Source organism: Mastomys coucha, unplaced genomic scaffold, assembly GCF_008632895.1.
Source record: "Mastomys coucha isolate ucsf_1 unplaced genomic scaffold, UCSF_Mcou_1 pScaffold9, whole genome shotgun sequence".
NCBI lineage: Eukaryota > Metazoa > Chordata > Mammalia > Rodentia > Muridae > Mastomys > Mastomys coucha.
In genome coordinates this window covers 108,844,490-108,868,804 of record NW_022196915.1, presented here as the reverse complement: position 1 = coordinate 108,868,804, position 24,315 = coordinate 108,844,490, and the positions used below count along the sequence as shown (strand labels likewise).

General features: G+C 35.1%; 2 protein-coding genes and 1 pseudogene across 3 annotated transcripts in view; 2 read left to right on the top strand and 1 right to left on the bottom strand.

The window, feature by feature from the left end:
• The window catches only part of Fgf14 (fibroblast growth factor 14), a 669,954-nt gene extending 646,763 nt beyond the window's left edge, over positions 1 to 23,191 (top strand). For both annotated transcript variants that reach the window (XM_031361718.1, XM_031361719.1), the window contains exons 4-5: positions 7,878 to 8,076; positions 11,373 to 23,191. In XM_031361718.1, coding sequence (XP_031217578.1) covers positions 7,878 to 8,076; positions 11,373 to 11,509 — 336 coding nt within the window. In that variant the 3' untranslated portion in view covers positions 11,510 to 23,191. The remainder of the gene's footprint in view (positions 1 to 7,877; positions 8,077 to 11,372) is intronic.
• Positions 5,923 to 6,628, top strand: LOC116084630 (annotated as a pseudogene).
• The window catches only part of Itgbl1 (integrin subunit beta like 1), a 266,884-nt gene continuing 258,720 nt past the window's right edge, over positions 16,152 to 24,315 (bottom strand). Inside the window, exons 10-11 of the mRNA XM_031361717.1 lie at positions 19,638 to 19,751; positions 16,152 to 18,594 (exon numbers count right to left, since the gene is read on the bottom strand). Of these exons, the coding sequence (XP_031217577.1) occupies positions 18,503 to 18,594; positions 19,638 to 19,751 (206 nt within the window). The 3' untranslated portion in view covers positions 16,152 to 18,502. The remainder of the gene's footprint in view (positions 18,595 to 19,637; positions 19,752 to 24,315) is intronic.

Here is a 24,315-nt window from a genome sequence, read left to right as displayed (position 1 = left end):
GATTACTCCCTGGTTTTACTAGCTAATAACTACAGAAAAGAGGAGTCCTCCCTGAAGGTCCTTCAAGTCTGCTCATTCCTGACTAGGTTCAGAACACAATGCTTATGACTGTCTTTTATTCTGTGACTCTGGGAGTTTATTTAACTGATTTCATACTGGAACTCATCTTTCAGAGCAACCTGAATCCATATTTCCAACCATAATTGCTAACATTTGACTCAAAATAAATGTTATTGCCTTTGGAAATGGATCTGTATTCACTACACAAGAGTTAGACTTGATCTTGTAAAAATAAAAAGAAAGTTGCTGAAATAAAACAAACAGAACCTGCACTTACATTGAACTTTCTACAAGGATGAACTTGAATTGATAAGAATTTCCATGATTGTGGGGAGATTGGAATGTTCCAGGTACAGAATCTAATCATAATTTATCTTGGGTTATCTTTACCCTCCTAACTAACCATTCCTTGTCCACCTCTGCATCTGACCTAACATCCTTGTGACTAACAGATAAAAATCTTTGGGATTTATTAACTTTAAAAAAAAAACCCTCATTTCCACCAAATCAAAAGTCTAAAACTGCCATCAGATAGCATCTGAGACCAATAGCTATGATTTCTCTTGCTTTGTTGTTATTCTGATGACTCTTCTACCATATTTAAAAAGTACCTCAATTTACTACTTCATTCTGTCATTACAAAATCTTCAAAAAACTGTTACTTCACTGGGGCATGGAAGCTGGGTAACCTAAATGGGAGTTCCCAGACTGTGGTGACTCATGGCTTCAGAAAAAAACTCTCTTTCCAACTTGAGGTGAAAGTCCTGTTATTGAGTCAACAGTCTGAAGACTGCAGCCTACTGCACATCTCAAGGTCATGTCAGTACTGACATTATGCTTTGTTTATGACTTATCTTCTGGGTTTATGGCTAATTCACATTTTATGAGTTGTAAACATGGACAGTCTCCTCCTATCATCCTCCCGTTTCATCCACAATCCAGAAGACTATCTTTGCACATGCAAATAGACCATCAGGGGTTTTCCTGAATAAAGAAGAGGAATTCTGCTGCTGCTGTCAAGATAATAAGCACATTGCAGATGGTGCTTTCATTCCAGAACAACCACAACAGAAAAGGAGATATGAAACTTCTGTCTGCATTGTGGTGTGCCTTTTTTCCTATTCTATAATTTGATGGTTTAATTTGGCATTGGTGCAAATAAATACTTAATCTTCTACTGGAACTTGACTACTGGGCTTGTTTTCAGGGTGGTAGTTCTAAATATAGGTAGGCAAGAGGAGAAAAAGGCACATCAAATTCCTTATCTATCTCATTTTGGCACTTTCAAAGAGTTTATATTTAAGCCTAAATTTAAATAAGCATTTTCTTATTATCACTGCCAGTATTCTGTCACAGTAGTCCTTTCAGTTCACTAAATAAGAAACATAAATTAGAGCTTCAGAGATAGCCCGGAATCCCTGCTTTTTCAGTCTATTGAAGGTATCAAAGTGGAAGTGTACTGGGTCCATCCCAACCCTTGATCTTCTCCACGTTGAGAAATACACCGAAGAAATAGTCAAGATGAAAAGGTGTTATGACCAAAAACAAAAAGTTATTTTTTTCCTGAAAATTCAGATCGTCTCAAGATGTAAGATTTTAATTTTTCAGGCAATGCACAGCCTCTTCAAGTTTGTTCTCACCACTGTCTGCCCAGTGCAGTGCAAACTAGACATTTATCCTTGTCAGTGAACCCTGTTTGCCAGCTTGCTTCACTTCTGCTTACTAAAGCCTCCAAATGCCCACATGATCCCTGATATCATCAATTACAATTATTTCAGGTTCTATTTACTGAACTTTCCCAATGTAGTCTATCTCCCTGATGTGTCTGCAGTACTCAAATACAAAACTATAGTTTTTTCAACTATCAAGAATTTTTTCCTTTGTGTTGATCAATGTTACTTTTATAGGTTTCTTTACAAGTTAGCGTCAAGAAAAAGATTTTACCTCCTGAATAATTTACATAACATGGTTTCTTCCTCTTTCTTAGATATTACAAAATTGAGAATTCAGTTTTGTAGCTTATAATTTGGATAGCATTTGTCTATGCTCTGTGGATCGTTCTCATACTAACCACTGGAGTGAAGATAAATGTACAGCTTTAACAGACAACTTCTGAAAAGTCTCATATTTTAGGTTCAAAGTGGACATTTGAATGGATTATCTTTTTAGTAAGAGATTTATTAAGTGTAATCAAAGCCATAGACAGATGGCAGCATGGCATGGACATTGATACAGTTCAGGCTCCTGTGGTAGATTGAGGTTCCATTTTCATACATTTTAGAGGAAGGGGGAGGGGAAATAGATTATAAAATTTTGTTTGTGGCCTGCAGTTAGTCATTGATAATGACAAACAGTAAGTAGTCAGGTAAAGAATGTCAGGTGTCTAATGGACAATCAACTTTCCTGGCTGGCTGTGACTTGAGGTTCATAGGGCAGGAAAGACACAAACCTAGAGAAACAATTGAATTTAAGGCTAGAAACGAAAGTACCTTAATTTCCAGAATTATAAATTTAGTCAAAATGAGGGAACTTCACAAAATGGCATTGACCTACCTAACACTTGCCAGTCCATTTCTCCAGAGATTAGGAATCAACATACTAGTGTTGAAACATAACTAATATTATAAAATTGTCTTGAACACTGACAGTCACGTTGTGTTTACTCTGTTGCTTATTCAAGAGTGCCTTGTTTCTCACTGACAATAGGGTTCATTATCTTGGCAGCATATAAAACCTTTATTATAAATGCTAGACTGTCTTTCCACTCACATCAGTTTCTGTTTTTTCTCTGCAGTGCCTGTATCTTTGCAAACTGCTTATGATTCTCCTGATACACTGTGGCATTTCCTGTCTCTGCTTTGTCACAATGCTACACCAATAACCCTTCTCTCATCCAAGATGCCATAATAATATGTACTTATATGACTTTTAAAATGAATTATTTCATTTATTTTTGTCATATCTGGTGGTCAACTCAATACTTGATGTAAAGCCATGTTTTTTGACTAATCATGCAGTTGAATTTTGATCTGTAGAAATATGATAGGATTGAAATATTGAAATAATTGACACAGAAAAGTTATACTATATAATGAATAATGTATTTCATAAACATTAGTGAGTACTTATTATTATTTTAGTATTCTAAAATGAGTTAATTCACACCATTTCTCCCAGATAGCATTTTGTCCTATAGTTTTAACTTTGTTTTAGAAATGTGGACTGAAACCCAGAGAGATAAAACCATTTTCCCAAGAACACTCAGCTAAAAAGAAATGAAACACTGATTGAACCTTGTCTGTCTGAACATACAGATAGGACATCCTCTGTTCTATTAGCTTCTGTTTACATATTGAAAGTATATTTATAACAAATAATAGTAACTACGCCTTCTTGTGTGTACTTTTAGCATTTGCCCTGAGAATGCTGGCATTGTTTTGGGCTATAACATGTGAAGAATAGATTAAGTTCTTTTATAGTCTTAAGAAAACTGTGCTAGATAAGAACATCTTAGAATGTTGTATGTGTATGTATTCACTTTGCTTATTTGGAATCAAATGGCCCAGAATACACCAACCAGTCTTCACAAGCATTACATAGTTCTCTTGAGAAGTTTTGTTTTGTTTTGTTTTGCTTTTTTTTGTTTTTTGTTTTTGTTTGTTTGTTTTTGAGACAGAGTCTGCCTGGTTGTCTTAAATCTCACAATGTAAACCAAGCTGGCTTTTAATTAGCAGAGATCCACTTTCTTTTGTTTCCCAAATGCTCAGATTAAAGTCAGAAGATATATAAGTTTCTGGAGTCATGGGCAAAGCTCACAAAGTAAATTAAACAGGAACTAAAGAAAAGGTTTAATGATCAGAGTACTTGCCATGCAAACAGGAGGATCTGAGTTTAGATCTCAAGCACCCATAGTAAAAGCCAGCCATGACAATGTAGACCTGTAACTCTAATGCTAGAAGGATAGAGATGGGAAGATCTTGGAGGTTCTCTGGCAGTCAGTTTAGCCAAGACAGTGAGCAAAAGTTCAATGAAGACCCTGTCTTTAAAAATAAAATGGAGAGTCATTGAGGAAAACACCTGATATAGACCTATACATATATGTGCACACACCAGCACATATGTATATACCAAACATACACAAACACAAAAGATGCTAACACATACTCAAAAAGTAGTGTTGAGGACTTAATGTGTTCACTGAATAAGTTACCTCTTACACACTGAAAATCTCATTTTCTTTCATGTTATGTCAACCAATTCAGAGTAGAAACCCTCTTTACTAATGCTAGGTAAGTATCTTATGACTTATATTTAGATATTTTGGCAGAGGTGATAGATAAGAATAAGGAATTATCTACATTCACAAAATGAAAGAGATTGTACGTAGATATGAGACAGGCATCTGGGCTGGAGAGGTGGCTCAGCCGTTAAAGGCTAAGGCCCGGAGCGAGCGGATTCGGAGCGAGACAGGCATCTGTGAGCCATAATCTGTCTAAAAATCCAATGCTCCCAAGGGTAATGCCATATACTTTAACCCCCATTGAGTGGCCTAGCAAGTCAGCTGTTAACATCATACTCTTTGATGATTTTGAGACAGGCTTTTACTAGCAGATAACATGCTCTTTTGTGCCTTAGATTATCTCAAGGATACATGTGACGTGGCAAAGTCTAATATATTTGACATAGAAGACAGTTTCATTCAAGATGGCAGATTTATTGGTCTATTAGGGACTTTCCAATTTTATTGTGTTGCTGTGATAAAATATACTAATTAAAAACAGCTTAGAGACACAAGGAGTTTAATTCATTTTACAAGTCCATGTTATAATGGAGAAGTCAAGGCAGAAAGTTCACATAGTCATATCACCACACAGCTAAGAACAGGGAGAAATGAATCCTTGTAAGATGAATGCATGTAAGTTGACTTGCTTGCTTACTTGTGCTAGCTTGACTTATCCAATTTCCCCATCCTAATAAAGTTCAGGACAAACTCTTTAGGGAATGTTGCCACCCATAGTAGGCTGGTTTTTTCTACATCAATTAACTTATTAGCATAACCCTTCACAGATATGCCCATAAAGAATCCTTAATTCAGACTATCTTCCTAAGTAATACACACTTGTGTAAAGTTGACAACGAAAGTTAACCATCACAGGGGACAAGCCAGGTTTGAAACATTACATTTTGCTTTTTCCACTACTTTATCTACTTTCCTCTGTGACACCTCTTAGATACTGACTCAGTAGAGCTCCATTTATTAATGAGAGAACTAAAAGGAGGGTATTTGGAGAGCAGAAATTTAGTAGAAGGCAAGGACATTTATTTGGGCAGGTTTTTAAAAAAGTCTGAGGTAGTATCATGTTGGAGGACCTCACAAATCCCTGTGGGAGGGGCTCTCCTTGCCTTTTGTTTCACTAATGTCTTTTATTGATCACTGCATCTGTCATCTTTCCCATGAAAACCATCTGAATTAATAAAATCGATTTCTCCTTGGGAAATTAACTTCTGGTGAAGCAAATGTATAGAGCACACTGAATAAATTTATACTGCAGAAGATATCATTTGATAACTCACCTCTTTTGGAAGGCATTTTTCACGTACAATTATGATATATTTCTTATGGCAATTCAACATAATTTCAACTTTTAGAGATTTTTTTTACTTAAAGAATTGTAATTAGATAGATAGATAGATAGATAGATAGATAGATAGATAGATAGACAGACAGACAGACATATAGATAGCACAGAACATAGCCTATTCTAAACTGCTACAAAAACTAGTTAAACATTTTACATAGTTTGCTACTAAGAGGTTAGAATGTTAAAGTTCTGAAGTGCAGTGGGTAGTTTGGTAGGTGCCATGTTGTGATCAATGCTGAGGGTGATGGTATGCTCAAGTAACCAGAATTGGAGGATGAAAGCATCCTCAGTAAACATCCTTTCAGTGTCTGTTCCTTTGGAATAGGAACTCGTGATGCTCCCAGGACCAGCAACTGACAAGTCCAATGTTTATGACTTCAAAACCATATATGACAGGAATGTACAATGACCTCCTTAGGAAAGACAAAGAACTCTATACACACAATGGAATTTTACATAAGTTGGACAGAAATACAAGGATCAAGCCCCATCTAGGGTTTCTGATCTTCACTTGTGAAGAGAGTCTATGACTAGGTTGTAGAAGATTTGAACTCCAGAGATCAGAATTCCTGCCAGCTAGTGCATGTGGTCAATGTGCATATCCAGAACAACCATGAGAGGCCACTCTGGGAGCATTCCTTATCTGTGAGCTCTGCCAGTGTATCCAACACACTGAGGATATGGAGAATGAAACCAATGAGCTGCTGCAGGAGTTTAAGAAGAGTGGCCAGGCCGGGCGGTGGTGGTGCACACCTTTAATCCCAGCACTTGGGAGGCAGAGGCAGGTGGATTTCTGAGTTCGAGGCCAGCCTGGTCTACAGAGTGAGTTCCAGGTCAGCCAGGGCTATACAGAGAAACCCTGTCTCGAAAAAAAAAAAAAAAAGAAGAGTGGCCAGGCCTTTCTGCACACTGTCTGCTTCTACTGAGCCACCCCATATTTCTTGCATGGCCCTTACCTTTGTTAAAGACACTTTTTTCAGTGTGTTTTCCCCCTCTGATATTTGTTTATATTGCTAGGTGTATAATACCAATGTACTGAGCATAAGGAATGAGCAGTACACAGAAATGCCAGATTCAAATCCATTGTTTTTAACCAAAAGAAATAAAGATGGTTTACTCTACAGTTCCCTCGCAAAAAGGGAAATACTCATAAGCTGTATTACTGTGTATTATTATAGATAAGCATGAAATATTTATTTCAAATAAGAGTTTCTTAAAGATATGAAATCATCTGTGAAATACTTTTGATATTTATAATAATACTAAAGCTTTGTGCTGCTCACTATGGAATGAAGATGATGGTAAGAGCTTAAGTCTGTTTAACACACTGTACTCTTCCCAAACTGTTGGGTGGTTTTTAGTCAGGGTTTTGCTGTTGATCTTTTAAGAATTTCAATAGGATTCAAAACCATGAAATTGGGTAAATTACTTCCAGCTTCTATCAGCTAACATGATGTCTGGTCTCAGCTTGTCACACTCCAGTGGCTCTGGTGCCATCTCATTATCATAACTTTAGTTTGAGGTTTTAGTCTGTTCCTCAGTAGTATAAATTTGTCACTCTGTAACACTAATCTACTTACAGCTACAACTAATTTTACTTATTGTAACAACTGTCTACTTACTGTGAAAATAATGTAAAACATGTGTTATCTTAAATAGCTTTGTCAATTTTATCAGGAATAGATAATGCAACAGTGATGTGGTAGATGGTTAGATGGTGATTGAATTGGGTTTTGATTAAGTGAAAATACTGTATGGTTCATTTTTCTTTGGGTTTTTATAATTTGATACAGGATCTTGCTATGTAGGTGTTGCTGTCCTGGAACCTGTTGTTCTCAGGCTGTCCTCAGGCTGTTCTCAAACCCACAGCAATCCTCCTGCCTCATCTTTCTGAATATTCAAATTACAAGCATGAACTACCATGCCTGGCTTACATTTTTTATTTCCTTATTAAAGGAGATACATCCTTGCACATATATTTCTACCAATTACCAACTCTCCAAATTCCATTGGCAGTGAAAATTATGTATCGAGAGCTTCTGCATGCAGGAGGACTCAGTTCCAGCTACCCTTCAGTATGAGGGTTGCCTCCTCAGAAAAGTCCATGCAGAACAAGTAAACACTGGAAGCTTCTGCTCTCTACTTTAACTCTCTTCTCTTCTTTTCTCCCAATAGGAACTTTTTACCCCTGAATGCAAGTTTAAAGAGTCTGTTTTTGAAAACTATTATGTAATCTACTCATCCATGCTGTACAGGCAACAGGAGTCTGGCAGAGCCTGGTTTTTGGGATTAAATAAGGAAGGGCAAGTTATGAAAGGAAACAGAGTAAAGAAAACCAAACCAGCAGCTCATTTTCTACCCAAGCCATTGGAAGGTGAGTATATTACATGCATCATCCTCTTGAGTGCTGCTGTAAACTTCAGTTTTCCCATGGATACATCTGGCATGGCCACAGGAACCTTCCAGAGACTGATAGAAATGTTCTTTATTGGAGTGGCGTTCACACAGATTTCTCCTTATGCTGTTTTGCTAAGTTTCATGGAGTCACCAAGTACAAGTTTATGGTAGAACATAAGCTTAACATATGTAGGAGGAATGATTTTCAATTCTAGGCACCAAAGATGAGGGAAAAAAAAGAAAAAAAAATGTTTTCCTTCTATATACTTGATTGTGTGTCCGTGCTGCCTGCACGTGTACATTTGTGCATACATGTGTGTATGTGTGTGTGTGCTTACTCATGTATGCATATGTGTAGCAGAAAACTTTCAATGTCACAAATATTCATTATCCCAAATGTTCTAAGTATTTCATGACTTTCAAATTATTTGAAAAATAAAAATCTACATTCTTATGAATATATAATGATACATATATAGGATAAAATATTTTCACATAGAACTGTAAGAATTGGCCTATTTTCAGAATATCTAGGTAAAATTTCTTTTGAATTATTATAGTTCTTGAAGATAACCCTTGAACTCTATAAAGTCCCATGCTACATAAATAATTTTCCTTTTATTAAATTATTTCCCTGTATTAAAGGATTTTCACCTTTAAATAATAGCTCCTTCCCACTTATTTTGAACAAATTCTAAGGCACAGGCTACTATGCTCTATCAATTAATTAGAAAAATATAAATATATGTACCTTGATAATTTATGATTCTGCTGAAGGGCTATTTTACTGTTATTTACATTAAAATTTAGAGCTGAAAAAAGTGACCTTAAGACTATTCCAAAGTTTTCTGAAGAAGTGAAATGGGGAAAATAACAAAGTCAGCAAGCATGCTTACAGAAGTGGCCTGGCTTCCTAGGATAAAAGAAAAAGGCCACCAGGTCCCTCTAGAGACAGACAAAGTACTGGCAGGGATTTCTTAAAGGTTGTAGCCAGCTGATCTACCAAAAATTTCAGTTTTTTTTCCTTCAGGCTGGATGCTTTGGAGTTCCTCAGTATTACCTCCGACCACTGAGCTGACCCCAGCCTTGCTCCTGTAGGGAGGTCAGGTTTGGGACATATAATAAATATCATGAGGGACACAGAAAACACCAAACATTCTCCCACTAGGGTATAAACAATTTAATCACAAATAAATCCTATTTCTTGGTATTCCAGCTCTAGGCTGAACTGTTGTGTGAGTATGTGCACATATAAGGAGAGAAAAGTACCATTTTATCCTGTTTTAAAGTAACTCCTGGACAGAGGTACTTTAATCAAAACAAGGCAGTATGCTTTATTCTTTTAATACACTACTTCTGAAAAAAAAAAAAGCTTAATAGTGAAGATGATTAGAGGGATATGAATTTCAAACTTTACAAGCCCCAGTAGGGAATAAATTATATAAATGAAAGTTTTAGGACAAGTACAGACATTTCCACAGGACTATGATTGCTTCTGGATATTCTGAGCAGTCATATCTCCCACTCAGCTTTATTTCATATGTGATGTGAGTCAAAGCTTTGATACTATTGGGTCCTGATTTGAGTAGGAGTGAGAGACTAGAGGTGCTTCAACAATGAAGACTGTCATTTTTCTTTTTCTTTTTAAGTTAAAAATAGATTTTCAGTATTGATTATTGTTTCCCTTCCCCCAACTCCTCCAGATAGTCCCTACTTTCCTACCTTCACATGTTCACATTATTTCTCTCTATCCTAAGAAAAGAAGCAACCATTTAAAACAATAAAATTATATAAAAGAAAATAAACCAAAATAGGAAACAAGCAAACATAAAAAAGCAAAAAAAAAAAAAAAAAAAAAAAAAAAAAAAAAAAAAAAAAAAAAAAAAAAAAAAAAAAGCTCAAGATATACATACAGATGCAGAGACCCACACATTTACACACACACAAATCCCCCTAAAACACCCACAAAATTAGAAACCAGAACATATATACAAAGGACCTGTAAGAAAACAGGACAATAAAAAGCTTAAAGCCATGAAAAAATATTATGAGACAAAAAACCTCTAATAAATACCATTGAGTTCATTTTGTGTTTGCCATATACTGCTGAGCATGGGGTTAAGAGTGGCCGTAAGAGTGGCTAGTATAGCCAGTTAGACTTGATTGGCAAAAACTAATATTTCATTTGTGAGGGGTTATCAATTGGACACAGCTTCCTGGATTAGAGACTAGCAACTTTTACAGACTTTCAAGTCATTTAGCTCAGTGTACATTTACTTTTGTAAGTATGCTAAGAAAAACCATGAGATATATTGATGCAGATACAAGATCCCTCCATGGCACTAGTGGAATTAATCTTGATTCCACTTTGGGTCTTTTCTGAAACTTCTAAGCTTTCAAAACCCAAGCAGCTTGTTGGGCATTTTGGCTATAATTATAGTTCTGATGGCAAATTACTTTATGTCAACTAATTTTTCCAAATGTTAGATACTCTTAAATACTCTCTTCCAGGATTCTGTAAAAATATTTTCTAAAAATGGGACATGAAGCATGGTTCTTATGTCACCAGGCACAACTCAGCCAGTTCCTCAAATTTTCCTCAGGCAGTGGTCTCAATTGGTGTTACTGTTTTATACCTTCATCCTATTATTATTTGATTTTTAAATAATGAATCAAAAGTAGGTATAAATGCCACAAGTTGCTTTCAGTTTTGTAAAGGCCTTTATTATGATTGTGGGAAAGGAATAGAAACAATTTTTCATGGAAGGCTTTGGTTTTAGCAAAATGAAGCCTTTATTACTAATGTTGTGTGTAGCTTTCAAGTGGAACCTAGCATGACTGTATGTCTTTTAAACCACTGGAGAGAAAAATAGCTTAGTGATCTCAGGTAAAAATAGAATTAAGTCAAATGCTTTTCCTCCTGGAGAGAGGTGCGTGCACATATGCTCATGCATGCTTAAATATTATGTGAACTTTGCTTTATAGGTCAACAAAGAGGCCATAGTTCTTTATTTAAACTTTCCTAGACAAAAATCTAAGTACATGTATATGCACGTATTTCATTGTATCAATTAGAGGATGCATTGAAAATGATGTCTTAATTTAGGGATTGGGAATGGCTGTCTTAAAGCTTCTCTCCTGTTATCAATGGGACTGAGTTCATTCTCAGAAAACAGACACAGACTGGCTGAGGTGTGTGCAAAAAGTGATATGCCATTCTTGCATGGTAACCATAAACCTCTTCATTTCCTCTCCCTTTCTTTACATCCCTAGTTGCCATGTACCGAGAACCATCTTTGCATGATGTTGGTGAGACAGTCCCGAAAGCTGGGGTGACACCAAGCAAAAGTACAAGTGCATCTGCAATAATGAATGGAGGCAAACCAGTCAACAAGTGCAAGACCACATAGCCAGATCCTCAGGTGTCCTGACTTACTTGTCCTGAGCACAGTGGAGCGATTTATCCTTACTAGACATTCCTGCTCCTGTGGCAGAAAAGCCCCAGCAAGCAAGCTGATGCTTGTCCTATGCTGTCTCAGACCTCCTTCATTGCGAGTGGATAAATCTCAACCTGTGGTCCCCCTACACCAAGAAGACACCTGGACAAACCAGCTAAACTCAGACCATGGAATGCCCTACCAGATATGGAATGCCTTTTTAATATCTTTTCTGTGACTGTGACACTTTATGTGAATGACATACTTCACAAGTACACTCAATACCTTGCCTGCTGACAGCTACCCATAATCCTTTTTGAGTCCTGTTTCAGCGAAATCCATGTGTTTAAGTTCAATTTTGTAGCACCCAAATAATATTGAGTAATTTCTAGTTAGATGCTATAAACCTGTGCTATCATGGATTTCTCTTCTTTCCATTTTTACAGGGCTGCTCGCTCCACTGTCTGTGACCTTTAACAGGGATTGTGTTCCTCTGAATCTTCAATGTTGCAGTTGGTTTGCTTAGGAGAATAATTAGGGAATCAGGAAGCCTTCTAAACCTATTACTACAAATAGAATCTATAAAGATTAAGATTGTTGTCTGTGGCTCACATTATCGATTAAACACACATATATGCTCTGTCTAGTAGGAGACACTGTGCTCCTGAGGTAGGCATTGCCTGGGTGGAACAAGGGTCAAACACAATCCATGGAAACCTCTATATGATAGGTGTTTGGCATTCCCTCTTAGTTTCTTTATGTGTGTGTGTTTTATACATATCACAAGCTTACTGGTAATGGTAACATTTGCCTTGCCCAGCGAGCAAGACCCACTTAGTTTTTGAGAAAGTGGGTCCAAAGAATTCTGTAGGCCTTGTAGGCCTGATTAAGGTTCATTTTATTTTCGTCAATTAATCCTCACTATTGGGAAAAAGAAAACCCAAATCATTACAACTATAAGAAATATGCTACCTAAATCCATTTCCGGCCAACACCTTATTTTTTAATGAAGACAACTCAGTGCCACACCTGATTTGGGCTGCATTCCAGTTATCCTCATCCTTAGCCAAGCATGGGCAAGGCGGCTGTTGTGTTCTTTCCTGCAGCAGCAATGCACACGTTAGTATAAATTAGACTTTAACATTTTTGGTATTTAATGACAAGGTATAAAACGACATATTAGGGGTTTTGTTTGCTCTTTTGTTTTGGGTTTTGTTTTGTTTTGTTTTGAGCTCAGCATGGGGCCTGGTATCCTGGATGTCATCAGTATATACTTCTAACACAGCTTTGTGAGGCCCAACGGGCTAGGATAGAGATGATTTGTCAAGATTTCAGAATACAATTTGTTGAGTACCCTAAATAAAACTAAAGACAACCCAACACATTCCAGTGTTAGGGGTTTGGGCCATTTGATTTATTTAATTTTGTTTTATTGCTTTAATTTAATTTTGAATTGAATTCTGTAGAACTCCAATTTTAGGGATACTTAGAAAGGCTGTGAATTGCTGGAAATACACCTTGAAGATTTTATGCAAAATGTTCAATAACAGATATAAAAAGCTTCAAAATGTTTAGTACTAAACTGTTTGGAAAAATATTTGTTAAATGTGTGTAAACTTAATAAAATTCCATGTTTTCTTCTCAGAAGAGTTCATTGAGACCAAACTGAACCTCTTTTATAGAAAACAGTTGACATGGGATCAGTGTACTGGCCTCTTGTCATTTCCATGTGGCAGGATGACCCACTTGCCATTGCCCCATCTACACTGTACTTACTGGGAAATTATTTTCTCATTGCTTTCATGAATCTCCATGATAGCCTTTGCCCAGAGTAGAAAAAAATTTGGCCTGCTTAGCTAATTAATGATTCAGTACAAATTTAAGTGTTTATGCTCATTTTATTTTCATACTAGATTCCATTTCAATAAATAAACATCAGCAAAATCTTTGAGTAGATTTATTGCCAATAATGCTAAATTGCAAATACAACAAAAAGACCCCTTTGACCACTCCTGATTTGTTGTTAAGCATAATTAGATAAAACTCATTAGCTGATTATTTAGGGAAGACATACATCCATAGTATGTGATGAAATATGAATAACTTGTAATTCCTATTAGTTGGGTTTATAGATGCAGCTTATACCCCTCCACATGCACACACATCCCAAACCAGCCTACCTTTATGTTTTTGATAATTAACACTACTTGAGATTTCTGTTCTCAAGACATATTTAGTGGTTAAAATTGAGGCAAGATTTATTTTTGTAAATGACCAAGATTTATGTTAATGTTTCCTTCTGTTTTGTTTCCCAAGAGTTGTCTATAAGAGCATTTATTACTGTAAGTAGGTATTCAAGTGGTTTATTCTAATATATGTTTAAACACATTGCCGTGGGGTCCTTGTTATCTTTGATTTAGTTAGACCATTTCCTTTGTGTCTGGTCTTACCTGTTGCATGGGAAGAGGAAAGCACCAAATGATCTGCATGTCCTAGGACTCATGTATCCAGAAGTGCTGGTATGTATTATTCAATTTACATACAGAGAGATTGTCTGTATTGTACAATTTGTGTTTCTTATCATTTGTTGTGTTCATAGCTATGACATATCAAATCAAATACTTATACGAAGGCACATGGAAACCATAAAATAATTTTGTGTAACAAAATAGCATTGTATCACCCCAAATATAGAGAACTCTCATGTAAATAAGTTGATAAACTCAATTTTCCCCTTTACCATGCCAAAGAAAATTTTAGCTCCTTGATGATACCTCTCTTGCTATTTTTCTGGAACAAGGTCATCATTCCTTCCCTCAGAAATCAAGTTTGCTATCATTAAATGCAATCTGTCATCACTTATGTTCTGTATAGTAAATCTGATGGAACACATTTGTATTTATAGACTGTGTGTTTTATATATTCCTGTATGTATGTTCATTGTACCAAGTCTATAGAAGACCCATTCCTTCTGCATGCATATCCAGTAGGGGAGGGTTAGTTCTATCACCTTTTTATGGTACCTGATTGCTTTGCTTATCCATTAACAGTGCTCAATGTTCACCCTTTGCATAATTCAAGTAATACCATTTTTGTTTTCAAATAAGTTTAGTTCCTGAAAATTTTTACTACTTTCCTTAGAAATAATTATAAAAGACACACAGTTTGTTCTGTATGAAGAGTAAAGGGAATTGAGCACTTTCCATATTATTCTGGAGAATGTGGAGTCTTGCTTTAAGTGTTTTCTTGTTCTAGGTACTTTGGATGAGGAGTAGATCCATCATGGACACCACAACTTTTTCTCTAGTGTTTCTAGTTATTGGCTTTTTAGAAAGAAAGCAAAATGTATCATATCTGACTATTTAATTGATTCAACTACAAAACCATCTTTTTTTCCTCTCTCTAGAGTGACAAATATCAGATTTGGTTCTTTAAGCAAAAACTAAAACAACAACCACAAATCTTTTGTTGTTCCTTAAAGTGAATATGTATTACTTTGTTAAATTTTTTACAAACATTACATGTATAATATGTGTTTGATATTTCTCAATGAAAGTGAGACTAAATTGACTAAGGTTCAAATTAGAAGAAACAGAAAATAATGGGAAATGATTTTCTATTTTATTTTAGGAAAATACTATAGCCTAGGGGAACAATTAGGCCAAATTTCTAAATATTTTCTGAAGCACAGGCTTAGTCAAATCCAGAATATAAATTGTGTTGTTCTGGATTAAGAAACAAAGGTAATTAGCAGTTTTAAAAAATGACACACAAGACTGTCTGAAATAGTGAGTACCTTTCAGAAAAGTTGTAACAGTTGAGCTTGTAAATTAAGACAACACTGTACTTTTCTTTGTTCTAGATTCTCATTTAGTCTAATTCTGATATTTACTGGTGAGCTGATAGAGATAAGTCACTCCTTCCCTGGTGCTGCTAGAATCAAGATGAACTCAGGATTCTTGAAAGTCAGTAGGAACAATGGTTCTCTTCCTAAATTTAGAAATCTTATTGACTTTTATAAAAGTCCCCTGGAAGAATTCTTCAGTTATGATTTGCTAAATAAGCAGGGTGAAGATCATCAAAATTGATGAACTTAATATCTCCTTTTCAATTATCATATATCCCAGTGTTATTTTTGAAAACCACAAGTAAGCCAAAGAGATTTGTTTATTTTCTTCTACTTATTACAAATTTGTCCTTGCTTGGCATTCTCAAAAAAGGCATTTCTATCTTGGAGACAAAGTATAAAAACATTTAGATAGGAGATAGGTTATACTTTTGCCTATCACTATGTGTTTTGGCTTGGGTTTGATTTCTTCTTCTTCTTCTTCTTCTTCTTCTTCTTCTTCTTCTTCTTCTTCTTCTTCTTCTTCTTCTTCTTCTTCTTCTCCTTCTCCTCCTCCTCCTCCTCCTCCTCCTCCTCCTCCTTCTCCTCCTCCTTATTTTACTATAAAAATGTGTGAAATCTATCACTTCTTTATAGATATACAGATGTTGGCATGGCTAGGGCCAAATACAGATAGACAGATAGACAGATACACAAATATTAGCAAATATAATTAATCTTTTTTTAAAATCTGTTTTCCAAGAAAAAGAATTGATCAGAGAGTTTGAGTTACTATGAGGCAAATACTATAGCTTTATTCTATAGTCTGTAACAATGTACCCCATATCATGGTGACCTACAACTTATTTTCATGTTGTCCCAAATTCAGGACATAGCACACTTTGATCTTCATGGAAATATCACTTCTCCAATGTCTAAACTCTATTCTGAGAACACTTAAATGGTCAGGATATTTCAACACTTTTTCTTATAAGACATAAGAAAAGTAACATATACTTTTACAATAGATGCTATTTATAGAAATGATAAAAACTAGAGAGGAAATTATAATAATAAGAAAGATGTGCTTAATGAAAAGGGCCATAAGTAACTGAAAGTAATTCCAGGGAAACAAAGGCTGGTAAACTACCATACATAGCTATAATTAAAGCCAACCCACAGTCTGTTTATGTATGGCCTGAGAATTCAAGATAGATTTTATTTGTTACAATTTTAAAATATTAGACAGTGAAAAAGGATGATCCCTCAGTGGTTTCTCTAATAGGCATTGTCCAGATCTTCTATAAAGAAGGCTGAGTCCTATAATAAGAAAAGCTGAAGGCCATTGTACCATGATGGGAAGGTCAGTGACTCTTAATGCTTGGAAGTCACCAAACACATCATCACAACTGGGATTGAATTGTTATAATTGGTTTTTTTTTTTTTTCGGGTTTAAAATGTATTTAGAGAGATAGAAAATATAGAGAAAAACAGAATGCACTCATCCATACTATACCTTAACTCCTTGTATTTCCCTCATGTTACAAAAGTGACATTGATTACCAGTTCAGTAAGTAATAGATATACAACCAGTATGGCTGGGTCCCCTAATCTCAGGATAAAGGCAACAATTTTATAAATATGTTAATTCTGAGAACCTTGTTATTATAAAACCAGCACCAGTAAAACTGATCCTTCAAATACTTCTCAGTATTTAGTTTTTAAGTAACACAGTGGAGGTGTGTTTTCTTTACATTTGGAGACTTGACTGATAAAGTCCAAGCCATGATTCTAAAATATTTACATTATTAATATAAAATTTGCAAGTAAAAATTTCATCTTAAAACAAAACAGAAATGATTTTGCTATGTTATTTTGGATTTTACAAATAATTCACATTTAGGGAAAAGGTATTTTTTTAGCTCTAAATAATGGTTAAATCAACTATGTGTATAAGTAGATCTAACTGTATATATGCAAGAGAACCCCAAATATTGTACATTTTCATAATTCAATGTGAATTTCATACAGAGCAAAATTTCACCAAGAAAATAAACATTTTGTTCGTATTATTGAGTGAATATTTGTAATTTTGATTTAAACCATTTCTAGAATTTTGGGGTCCACTTCTGAACTTGTAAAATTGATGTCATCCTTGTTGACCCCACCATTTCTTTGAAAAGAAGAGAGCCATTTAAGGGAAATGAATGCAGTATGAAGATCCTCATGTTTCTAACTAGACACTGTCTTCTTCAGAGGGTAAATTAATGAAGTAATTTAAATATGAAAAATCTGATTTCTTGTACATGTAACCCCTGCTTAGTCTTAAAAACAAAATCTGCTAGTTCTTGGGATCTAAAGTGGTTATTACAATTTATTCTTTTCTGTCGTGTTTGTTTTCTGTGAGTAAATAGATATTGACACAGAATATAAACAACTTATGTCATTATTTATTAAAATGTCAAATTGTGCATTTTTCATTTCTTCCTGTAAGAGATTTTTGTGAGTTTAAAGCCCTTGTGATCTGGGAAGCACCCAGCCCATCATCACACCTTGTATGTGTCTGTCATTATCATCCCATATACAAATTCAAAGTCATATGGAATCCTGGAAAAATCTGACTGGTTGGTTTGTGTGAGAATAAATATTATCCTTATATTCTGATACAGTGTTTCTGGTGTTGGGATGCGGAGTACTAAACACAATGTGATTTAGCATTTTTCTACTACATCATGGTAAACATTGGATGTCAGAAAACACTTTGTTGTAAGGGCCTTTCTATGTTCTATAAGGTGTTCAGCATTGTCTGTGGCTACTACCTCTAATATTCCCATAACACAAATACTCCTGCCTACCAAGTCTGATAACCAAATTCTCTGTAAACATTGCCAAATGTCTTGGGGGTTGCAAAATTGTCCTCTTCAGTTGTGAAACACTGATGTTAATTATGGGAGAACAATTCTTTATGGTATAACTTACATTAGTTTGCTAAAGTCATTTGTATTGAAGACCCATGCTTCACTTGGGCAGTCAGAAGTAGAAAAACACACAAAAGTCTGTCCTAGTGCTGTGTAACATGCTTTCCTCTGAATTTCTAAAATGGCCTAGAAATAAAAATCCAGTTGTCTCCTAAGGGATCATTAAGGATATTCGGTACCAAGCCAGATTTCACATGCATTTCCATTCCATCCATCCCAGCATTCACAGTTTCCACAGCTACAGATTCCATTCCCTGCAAAAAAGTAAACAAAGAAATCACGACTATGATCAGAATACACCATTAGAATATATAACTGTGAACCATAGCTGTTCATGAGAAAACCATTTATCCTCTCTAAAGTGTCTAACCATCTTTAAAATAGTTAATGGCATCTCTTTGATACCATAATTTATTAGTTGAACAGTTCCTACCTTGCATCACTCAGCTGGGCTCCCATATCACAGTTCTAAATTCTGTTAGTAGACAAACCACGTATGACTTACAAATAAACATTGAAAAGCATAAAGCCCCTTAATATGAAATTAGGCAAGCCTGAGAGCTGGAAAAAATCCTTGTCTAGTAGGTGGAGAGAAAGTGGTTGTCCAATTTAATGTCATGCCAAAAATAATCATATTTAACTGAACTAAAAATATTTGATTACAAAAATATTTTGTGTTACTGAGATTGTTATCAGTGGAATATTGAATCAGCTTGGGCATACATTTTATAATTAAAATAATAACTTTAGGAGAACACATACATAATTATTTAACTTTATTCAATATTATTTATGGCCAATTATTAGAACTCAATAAACTAGGTTTGATGGCCATTAAACAGTTAAATATATAGTATACTCTGTTGTTATCTCTCATCCCCCCCCACATTCATACATATATCCAGTTTCCTAAAAACAGACAATATACCAACTTGTGGCATGAGAATACTGCTTTAAATAATACCTCTTACCCATCTAGACCATATTAAAATGAAATGTTGTCAAGAGAATTCTGTATTTGTATAACTGTCTTTGTGTGAGTTTATATAACAAGTTACCTTGTAAAATATTTCCAACAATCATATAATCTGGCTTCATTCCTTTGCATTCTTCTAGGGAAAATTTTGTGTATTTACAGATGTTCACTTTTCCTTTCAGAGCTACTAAACATGGCCATTATTCATTTGAGTGCATGGAAGCTGCCATCTCTGCCCTATCTAAAGCAGTATGTGGAGAATGTCATTTTACTCTATTGTCATTTGTGACACAAAACAATTAATGTAGCTCGATACTGCACCTGTGCAAATAAGACCATCGTGTTTGTCACAGTCTCTGTCATCACAGTCACAAAACTCCCCTGAAATATACCACTCTTCTCCAGAACAAATGCACTTTCCACAATGACAAGAACCTGAAATAACAAAGGGTGTTAGTCACTATCGCCAGAGAAATAAAGGTTTTCATCAAGAAGAAAGTATCATTGACACGCTGACAATAGACTTGTAATAACCTATCTTCTAAAGGAAAAAGTTTATTGAATAGCTGCTTCTCAGAGGGGAGCTTTACTTACTGTAATACATAAAGGTCAGCCAGGAAAGCCTTTATTATAGATCTAGACAGTTGCAATTAGCCTTGAGCAAATGTTCCTTGGTCCAGTCTGGTTGAAATGTCAATGAGACAGGATGTGGCTCATCTTTAGAGATGCTCTCCCCAAAAGGTATTCAAAACAGATGTTTTATTTGTTTCTTTTTGTTCAACTGAATTGCATTTTATGGTCCCTGTTCTCTAAAGGAATATTCTACTAAATTATATCAAATGAAGATTCATTTTACAATTAAATAATTACTAAATTATTGAGTTAATCTTCTTATAGTTTTATTTACATGCTTTTCATACTGAGTGGCAGGGTAAAGTGCTAAAAATGCAAACTCAATTCCTTATGTCTGATTGATGTCTGATGCTTGCCCTTTAGGATTAGCTATAATCAGCAAGAGTTCTAAAAAAAATCCTGAATAGGGTCTAGTCAATTGTCCCACCTCTTATAAACTTCCTTTGTGGTTATCTCCAATTTAATTTTAAAACTAGTTATTAAAGTATTTTGTGGTAACCAAGAATATTACTAATGGTACACTTAAAATAAAAAATAGTTTTGTGATATCTTAAAAAGATTCTCTTGGTGTAAATGCCTTTCAAGCCAGGCTTAAAAAATCACAAGGATAAGCTACTCTTGCTACAGCTAGTAGGACAAATACAGAATTCAAAAGGACCTCTTCCATTTCTTTGGCTTTTCTATTGAACACAGTTTCCTTTTACGACAAGATGCTGGTAGTTATTGCTAAGTTAGTCAAGTAACCAATCACCTTGAGAGAATATGAAATAATAAAAGTTTTTAATGCAGTTAGAAAAACTCCAAACTCCTTAAGCTTTAAAAATACACAGAAGATTCAGGATTAAATTCTAAGTACTTCTGGTGATTGACAAATGATCAATGACCTCTGAGAACAGATAGCAGAAAACCTCAGTTTTGGGAAATAGAAAGCTATGATACTGACATTTATATCATGAAAGAATTCAAGTTAAAGTGTCCCAAATATTTGTAAGCTCATACTCTGGAAACAGGTACATGCATTTTAGGTTAAAGAATCTCCGACAAAATTTCACTTTTGTCACTCCTCATCGCACACCTCAAGACAAGCAAGTAGTCAGAACCAGTTAAGAGATAATAACTCCATTATATTTATTTTACTTCATTGTTAAGTGCAGCACAATTTCACTTAATCTTGTTTTACTGAGAGTCTGGCAAACTTTCAGGCTCTTTAGGGTAATATATGAAGGTTTTCCAGTTTTGAGACATAATTGACAACCTAGTAGTTGCTCAGGCCCTTACTGCTGTTCTAGTGGGAAAAAGATAAAGGGTCCCTTGTATCCTCATCAATGCAGAGTATATGTTCATTTTAGAATTTTGTTTTTCTTAAATTTAAACATATTTTTTAAAATTTCTAGGCATGGCTATATTAACTATCAATTGCTTGTTTAACAAATGGTTTATTAAGGACCTGCATGGGAACTCAGTTGTCTATCATAGAGATATTCCCCCCAAATAACATCACATTTAGTGGCTGATTTCCATCAGTGAAGGATTTACTATTTGAAGAATTTGATATTTTTATTTGTTTCTAACATAGTATCTCTTACATCATGAAGTTACTTCTATAAAAGAAATAAATGATTTTATATACTCATGATATTAATATATCATATCTAGATGCCTTTTTATGTGTATCATAATTCTTACAAAGAATTTACACTTCATCTTTGAACTTATCTCTTGCCTGGAAGTGATTCTTATTAGTTCTTTGTTTCTGGACTATTCAGCTGTGAAGAATAGCAAAGTATTTTCCTGAATTCAGCTAAAGTCAATTTTATTTATGTGGACTGAGTATTTGACAATTTGGAGTTCTAGCTTCAAATAGTAGATGTCATGAAATGGTTAGAATAAAACTGGAGTTTGATTTTGTGTATGTCATGGAAGCAATTTTCGTGGTCACTATAATTGCAGGTGTGTTGTTTTTCTGTTTGTTGATGGTAAGTAGAAAAAATTTCTACTTCCTACATAAATAGGAACAGTATAACATGTAGTACTAACACAGTGTATGTAGTCATTAGGATCTATTATAGATCTTTTTTATAGGGAGCTCTGGGTGTTTGTATAATAATGGGGGTGGATTATCCCTCTCTAGAAAAGGAAAAAATATGAGGAGAAGATTCTGTCTAACAATGTAAGCTTCCTGAACACTCAGAAATGAGCAACTGTTCAACTCAGCATACTTGGACCCATTCCTATTGGAACACCAGCCCAGCCATAGGCTGCAGCTGGCCCATCCTGTCAGAACCCTAGGGTGATAAACCTGGAAAAACACCACCACTAATCCATTTGATTTCATTCTCCAAAAGGACCTTTAACAATGTCTCTCTTTTTATGCCTTCTATTATTGGGCAATTCATTTTTCATCTATTCATAGAGTATTCAAAGACCTAAGAAGGAGAAAACAAACAAGCAAAAACATCCTTGAAGATGAGAACAGAATATCAGAGAGGATTAATCCACCACCTATTTACCTATCTATCTGTGATGACTGTCACAGCAAAAACATTTATATAGTTTCATAAATGAACAATTCTTGCCTACAGATCTGGCTAGCAGCAATCTGGGAATGGCAACTAGAACACTATGTTAAGGTTGGTCTTGAAAAGTATAACATTTCCTGTTCTCTTTTCTGAACAGACAGAAAGGACGTAGCTAGGGAACAGATGAATGAATGAGAGTACCTTAAATTTACTAATGACATGAATGTAGCAATATCACCGTGACAGTTTAAAGATACATTTAAAGATGTGTTCCATAATCGTATCTCTAAAAATATGGAGTGATTACTTGCATCTAGGATAACATAGTTAAGACAAACACATCATTGTGTCACCATGGAGCTAAATAAATAAACCCCTAAATCAACAAATAAACATAAATCAATATAAGTTTCACCATATATTCTGCAAAGGTAGCTAAACTTAGGGGCAACATGGCCACTAAGCATATCTCTCTTGGTCATTTTCAAAAACAATTTCTGTCAGAGGTTAAGGCCGCATTCCTTTACTGACTTTATTCCTCATACATCAAGCCTGACAAAATGCTGCAACCTGACACCCCAGCAGGCAGTTTTCACTATTGTACTAATGACACCATCTGTTATGAAGGTCACAACAATGTATCTTGTTTTAAATTTTTCTATGGAGTGATTTATTGTCTTGGCTATAAATTTGTAAGAAATAAAATGCTATTTCCTCATCGTCTCCTGAAGTGATGGTTTTATTCGCAGTTCCTAGCAAGTACAGAGTTCACACTTGTCATTTTAGTGGGGGTAGGTTACAAAGTATCATGGCATGCAGTCACAAGCCAATCTCTGACTCACACCTGTACCGTGATTAGAGGGTAAATTTTTGATGTACTCTGAGATCATCAGAATGAGGGTTTTCCTGTGAGAATTTTGGAAAAATTATACAGAATTCAGACAAGTCCATGAGTTTTATCAAGGATACAGGGTAGAAGGATGTGAGAACCTATTTCTCATTCACCATGCTGAAATACCCTAGTCTCTTACATGCTACATTTTTATTGTAATTCTTGGGGTGAGCTATGGGATGATGCTCTGCATGGAGACCAGGAATAACATCCTTGTTATCCTCTATAATGAAGAGAAATTGCAGTTGTAAGAGCTCAGCTTCAGCCCTGTCTTCTACAACCCAGGATGGATACCACCAGAAAGGAAAAGAAATAGTCTTCAATCACCTGTGGCCCACTGTTAATGTGAGCTATGGAGTTCAAAATGGAAAGCCTTAGGAAGTCTTTACATTCCTCTGAATTTAGCCATACCCAAGCATTCTATCCACTTAGAAAATTTAGATTCTCAACCTTCGTTGATCTGTCATTGTATTCCCACCTCCCAAAGCAGATAACTAAGGAAACATTAAATAGAGATTTGTTTTTGCTTTGGTTGTGAGGAAATACCTTTGTGTCAATATTTAATCAGATTTTGCATGCTTCAGTTTTTAAAAAAATATTTATCTCACTGAAAATCATGTATGTATAGATTCAGTGCACATGAGAACAAGTGCCATTCAAGTAAGAAGAGAGTATTTGATCCCCTCCATCTAGTATAACTTTTGCAGTTGTGAGCTACCCAATGTGGGTATTAGAAACAGCAAGTGCTCTTAATTGCTAAGCCCTCTCTCCAGCATCTCTCAACTGTGACTTGTTTATTTGTTGGATTGTTTTTGGTTGGTTGGTTGTTTTTTTTTCCTTTTCCTTTTTCTTTTTCTTTTTCCTTTTCTTTTCTTTTCTTTTCTTTTCTTTTTTTCTTCTTCTTTTTAATTTTTTTTATTTTTTATTTTTTTTTATTTTAGATATTTTCTTTATT